General features: G+C 43.7%; 2 protein-coding genes across 2 annotated transcripts; both read left to right on the top strand.

Moving 5' to 3' along the window:
- Positions 1-370: 370 nt before the first annotated feature.
- LOC112701418 (uncharacterized) lies at positions 371-1,339 on the top strand. Its single transcript, XM_025752176.1, has one exon. It carries the CDS (start codon positions 371-373, stop codon positions 1,337-1,339), a length of 969 nt encoding a protein of 322 aa, XP_025607961.1.
- Positions 1,340-1,516: 177 nt separating this feature from the next.
- LOC140174344 (uncharacterized) lies at positions 1,517-3,242 on the top strand. Its single transcript, XM_072198787.1, has 2 exons — positions 1,517-1,700; positions 2,797-3,242. The coding sequence occupies exons 1-2, from the start codon at positions 1,517-1,519 to the stop codon at positions 3,240-3,242; spliced, it is 630 nt and encodes a 209-aa protein (XP_072054888.1).
- Positions 3,243-6,420: the final 3,178 nt, after the last annotated feature.

Below are 6,420 nucleotides of genomic sequence, written 5' to 3'. Positions count from 1 at the left end.
TGGCCAGCCTGAAAAAGGGAGAGGAGAAAGGAATATGAAGTCAAAGGTGTAGAGCAAAGAGGAGATCGGAGAACCTTTGAGAGACTACATGGAAAGGTTCAACAAGGCGTGCCTAGAAATCCAAGACTTTCCTACAGAGATAGTAATCATGGGTCTAGTAAATGGACTTCGAGAAGGCCCTTTCTCCCAGTTCATCTCGAAAAAGCATCCGACTTCTTTGAGCGATGTAGAGGAAAGAGCGGAGAAGTACATCAACATGGAGGAAAACGCCAGGTTGCGGGAACCAAACTGGTGACCTGGGCACTCACACTCATCGAGGGAAAAGGAGAGAGAGCCTAAGAAAAAAGAAGAAGTCGGGCCTGAAAGGCCCATGAGATATTACTCTTATACTCCTCTACGAGTTTTCTTAGTCGACGTCTATAGGGAAATTCGTCACACTGAAAGGCTACCTCCTCCTAGACCTATCAAGAATAAGAAAGGGGGAAGTCGTAGTGAGTACTGTGAGTACCATAAGCTATATGGGCACTCAACAAATGATTGTTACAACCTAAAAAATGTGATAGAAAAGCTGGCCAGAGAAGGTCAGTTCGACATATATCTCAGAAAAAAGTCGGACCATCATGGCAAGAGAAAGCGAGATCAGGAGGATCGAAGAGATCCACTACCACAGACCCCGGAAAGGCACATATATATGATCTCCGGGGGGTTTTCTAGGGGAGGTCTCACAAAGTTATCTCGCAAGAGGCACCTGAAGGAAGTCTACCAGGTCAGGGACGAATTGCCCGACCTCCTAACAATCTCTTTCACCAAAAAAGATGGGCAAGGCATTATTTCCGGACATAATGATCCGGTAGTGATAACTATGATCCTCACCAATGCCCATCTACGTAGGACCTTGGTGGATCAAGGGAGCTCGGCAGACATCCTGTTCAAACCAGCATTTGACAAGCTAGGATTGGACAAAAAGAAGTTAAGAGCTTACCCTGATACCCTATATGGGCTGCGGGATACGCCAATAAAGCCACTAGGATTCATACCCCTACACATAACTTTTGGAAAGGGGATGAAATCCAAGACTCTGAGCATCGACTTCATAGTCATCGACGTGGGTTCGGTCTATAATCCTCTAATTGGCAAAATAACCCTTAATCGGCTTGGAGCAGTGGTATCTAACTCCCATCTCTGCATGAAATTCCCAATACCAGAGGGAATAGCAACCATCAGGGGAGATCAGAAACTGGCAAAAAAGTGCTACAATGAAAGCCTAAACCTGAGAGAAAAAGGCAAGGAGGTCCACACCATTGAGCTTGGAGGAGTCCGAACTAAAGAAGATTTATGACCACAACCCGGGGGAAAAATTGAAGAGGTACAGGCCGGAAAGGAGGAAGGAAAAAATACCAACATAGGAGCCAACCTAAAAGAAGATCTGAAGCAGAAGCTTACATGGCTCCTACAAGAAAATTCCAACATCTTCGCCTGAAAAGCCTCCTACATGCCAGGAATAGATCACGAGCTCATGTCGCATAAACTATCGGTGTACCCTGGGTCACGACCTATTCAGCAGAGAAGACAAAAGCTCGGACCTGAATGCCCTCAAGTGGTGGAAGATGAAATACAAGCCCTCCTAGAAGCCGGCTTCATCGGAGAGGTCAAATATCCGGCTTGGCTAGCAAATGTGGTGCTAGTCAAGAAACAAAACGGCAAGTGGAGGATGTGCATCGACTACACCGACCTGAACAAGGCGTGTCCAAAAGACCCATATCCACTCCCAAATATTGATACCCTAGTAGACTCCAGCTCAGGATATCAATACTTTTCGTTCATGGATGCATACTCAGAATTTAACTAAATTCCGATGTATAAGCCGGATAAAGAAAAAACATCTTTAATCACGACTAGAGCAAATTATTGCTATGTGGTTATGCCTTTTTGGTTAAAAAATGCAGGAGCCACCTACCAAAGCCTGATGAATAAGGTGTTTTCACCTCACCTTGGAAGTCTAATGGAAGTGTACGTAGACGACATGCTAGTAAAAACCAAGGATGAGGCCGACCTCCTGACCGACCTCTCGCAAGTTTTCAACACTATAAGGATGCACGGGATGAGATTGAATCCCGCAAAGTGCACCTTTGCAGTAGAGGCTGAAAATTTTCTAGGATTTATGCTAACGTAAAGGGGGATAGAGGCTAACCCCGATAAGCGTAAAGCAGTCCTGGAAATTAAAAGTCCGACTTGCTTGAGAGAGGTCCAGCAACTGAATGGCCGACTTGCAGCTCTATCCAGGTTCTTGGCTGGATCAGCATTAATATCCCTACCACTTTTCTCCCTACTAAGAAAAGGATACCAGTTCGAATGGACTCCTGAATGCGAAGAAGCCTTACAGGAGTTCAAAAAGGTTTTTAAGCCAACCTCTAATTCTGACCCAACCTAAAGTCGGAGAAGAACTCATCATGTATTTGTTCGTAACTGACAAGACTATAGCATTAGCCCTAATACGGGAAGACGAGGTCGGGCAGCATCCAGTATACTTCACCAGCAAGGTTCTACAAGGCCCCGAGTTAAGGTACCAAAAACTCAAAAAGTTTTCATATGCCTTAATAGTCTCTCGAAGGCTACGGTCTTATTTTCAAACTCACACTATACGAGTTCGAACGAACCATCCCATGAAGCAAATTCTTTAAAAAAAAGATATTACAGGCAGAATGGTTCATTGGGCTATAGAGCTATCCGAGTTCAATCTGAAGTATGAAACTCAGACAGCAATTAAAGCTTAGTGCCTCCACGATATCGTGGCAGAATCTGCAGGGGATCAAGAAGAGGCTTCCACAATTTGGGAACTATATGTGGATGGCTCTTCCAACAAAATCGGAAGCGGCACAGGCATAATACTTGTCAACCAAGAGGGAACTCAAATTGAAGTCTCCCTCAAATTTGAATTCCCATGCTCCAACAACCAGGCAAAATATGAAGCCTTAATCATTGGGCTGAAGCTAGCAGAGGAAGTCGGTGCGACCAAAGTAGTTGTGTTCAGCGACTCTCATGTGGTGACCTCTCAAATCAATGGGGAGTATCAGGCTAAAGACCCTAATATGAAAAGGTACTTGGACAAAACTTTGGAGTACCTTAGGCGGTTCTCGGAGACCGAGGTTAAACACATAACTCAAGATCTCAATAGCAAGGCAAATGCCCTCTCCAAGTTAGCAAGCACCAAACCAGGGGAAAATAATAGAAGCTTGATTTAAGAAACTCTCCAAGAATCCTATGTCATAAAAACAGAGGCTAAACAAGATGTCCTAGAGGTATCCGGGTTGGACCTTGGGTGGATGACTCCCTTGATCGAATACATGAAATTTGACATCCTACCCACAGAAGAAAAAGAGGCCAAGAAAATCCGGAGGGAAGCACAGAACTACACCTTTGTGAAAAATATCCTCTATAAAAGAGGAATATCCACACCATTATTGAAGTGTGTCCCAACCTCTAAAACAACAGAAGTCTTAGAGAAGGTTCACAATGGTATCTGCGGGAACCATCTCGGAGCAAGGTCTCTGGCTAGGAAAGTCTTTCGAGCCGGGTTCTATTGGCCGACCTTGCAGAAAGATGCAATCAAATTCATAAAAAAGTGTCAGCCATGCCAAATGCATGCAAACTTCCACGTCACTCCCCCCGAGGAACTCATTAGCATCACTTCTCTATGTCTTTTTGCAAAATGGGGATTGGACCTACTAGGGCCCTTCCCCTAAGCACCTGGACAAGTGAAGTGCTTAATAGTGGGAGTATACTACTTTACGAAGTGGATCGAAGCAGAACCATTAACCACCATTACAACCCAGAGAAGTCGAAAGTTCCTCTACAAGAACATCATCACAAGGTATAGAGTCCCCCACTCCATCACCACTAATAATGGAACTCAGATCACCGACTCTACCTTCAGAAACTTGGTAGCCAGCCTGAAGATCAAGCATTAGTTCACCTCGGTAGAACACCCACAAGCAAATGAGCAAGCTGAAGTAGCCAACAAGGTTATACTGGCCGGGTTGAGGAAAAGATTACAAGATGCAAAGGGAGCCTGGGCGGAAGAACTCCCTCAAGTACTATGGGCATATCGGACTACACCTCAGTCTACCCTAGGAGAAACACCCTTCCGACTTGCTTATGGCATAAAAGCTATGATACCAGTTGAAATCAATGAGCAAAGTCCAAGGGTGACATTCTATGATGAGGTTGGCAATATCCAAGCGCATAAAGAAGAACTCGAGCTACTCCCTGAGGTCCGAGAACAATCCCAGATAAGGGAAGAAGCGTTGAAGCAAAGGATGACAAACAGATATAATAAGAAAGTCATTCGAAGAAGTTTCATCCCAGACGACTTGGTCTTGATTAGAAATAACATCGACGTCAACAAGTCGGGGGAAAGGAAACTTGCTGCTAATTGGAAAGGGCCATATAAGATAAGTGAGGTCCTAGGAAAAGGATACTACAAAGTCCAATATTTGAGTGGAGCCGACATCCCAAGGTCATGGCATGCTTGTAACATGAAGATGTAATATAGTTAGAAGCGAACCCCACTCACCGATGTACTCTTTTTCCCGACTTCATGATTTTTTCCCAAAGAGGATTTTCTGAAGGGCATTTTAACGAGGCATCAAAGTGGGAGCTAGGGGAAAATAAGTCTTAAAGATTCCCCTATTAGCAAAAGTTACCTCCATTATAAATGGTGCACGAAATTGCAATCACACTTTTGCAATCTCGCACAACTAACCAGCAAGTGCACTGGGTCGTCCAAGTAATACCTTACGTAAGTAAGGGTCGATCCCACGGAGATTGTCGGCTTGAAGCAAGCTATGGTTATCTTGTAAATCTTAGTCAGGATATCAAAGATTATCAGGATTGATTGTAAAAAGCAAAAGAACATGAAATAAGTACTTGTTTTGCAGTAATGGAGAATAGGTTGAGGTTTTGGAGATGCTCCATCTTCTGAATCTCTGCTTTCCTACTGTCTTCTTCTTCAAGCACGCAAGGCTCCTTCCATGGCAAGCTGTATGCAAGGGTTTCACCGTTGTCAATGGCTACCTCCCATCCTTTCAATGGAAATGTTCAACGCACCCTGTCACGGCACGGCTATCCATCTGTCGGTTCTCAATCGGGCCGGAATAGAATCCAGAGATTCTTTTGCGTCTGTCACTAACGCCCCGCCTTCAGGAGTTTGAAGCTCGTCACAGTCATTCAATCATTGAATCCTACTCAGAATACCACAGACAAGGTTTAGACCTTCCGGATTCTCTTGAATGCCGCCATCAGTTCTAGCTTATACCACGAAGATTCCGGTCAAAGAATCCAAGAGATATCTACTTAATCTAAGATAGAACGGAGGTGGTTGTCAGGCACACGTTCATAGTTGAGAATGATGATGATTGTCACAGATCATCACATTCATCCGATTTAAGAACAAGTAGTATCTTAGAATGGAAGCAAGCATGATTGAATGAGAAACAGTAGTAATTGCATTAATCCATCAAGACACAGCAGAGCTCCTCACCCCCAACCATGGGGTTTAGAGACTCATGCTGTGGAAGGTACACAAAGAAACGTGTAAAGTGTCATGAGGTACAGATACAATGTCAAAAGATCCTATTAATAGTAAACTAGTAACCTAGGGTATACAGAAATGAGTAAATGACGTAAAAATCCACTTCTGGGTCCACTTAGTGTGTGCTTGGGCTGAGCAATGAAGCATTTTCGTGTAGAGACCTTTTCTGGAGTTAAACGTCAGCTTTTATGCCAGTTTGGGCGTTTAACTCCAAGTTTTATGCCAGTTCCAGCGTTAAACGCTGGAGTTTCTGAGGCTGATTTGCCACGCCGGTTTGGGCCATCAAATCTCGGGCAAAGTATGGACTATTATACATTGCTGGAAAGCCCAGGATGTCTACTTTCCAATGCCGTTGAGAGCGCGCCAATTGGGCTTCTGTAGCTCCAGAAAATCCACTTCGAGTGCAGGGAGGTCAGAATCCAACAGCATCTGCAGTCCTTTTCAGTCTCTGAATCAGATTTTTGCTCAGGACCCTCAATTTCAGCCAGAAAATACCTGAAATCACAGAAAAACACACAAACTCATAGTAAAGTCCAGAAAAGTGAATTTTAACTGAAAACTACTAAAAATATACTAAAAGCTAACTATATCATACTAAAAACAATGCCAAAAAGCGTATAAATTATCCGCTCATCAATAAACAAAGATCTTTCATCACATCTCTTTATAAATTCCATTATTGTTATCATTATTCTACGAAACACACCGATTTAAGTTCGAAAAAATGTGAAAATCCCATGACTGACCTAAGTAGTCGGTAGGATGAAACAACGAGGTACAAGTCGGTGTAAAGAAGTTACAAAAGACGATCATGAAAACTCGGGAACATG

The sequence above is a fragment of the Arachis hypogaea genome, chromosome 7, assembly GCF_003086295.3.
Source record: "Arachis hypogaea cultivar Tifrunner chromosome 7, arahy.Tifrunner.gnm2.J5K5, whole genome shotgun sequence".
Lineage (NCBI taxonomy): Eukaryota > Viridiplantae > Streptophyta > Magnoliopsida > Fabales > Fabaceae > Arachis > Arachis hypogaea.
This window is presented reverse-complemented; position numbering and strand designations above follow the sequence as displayed.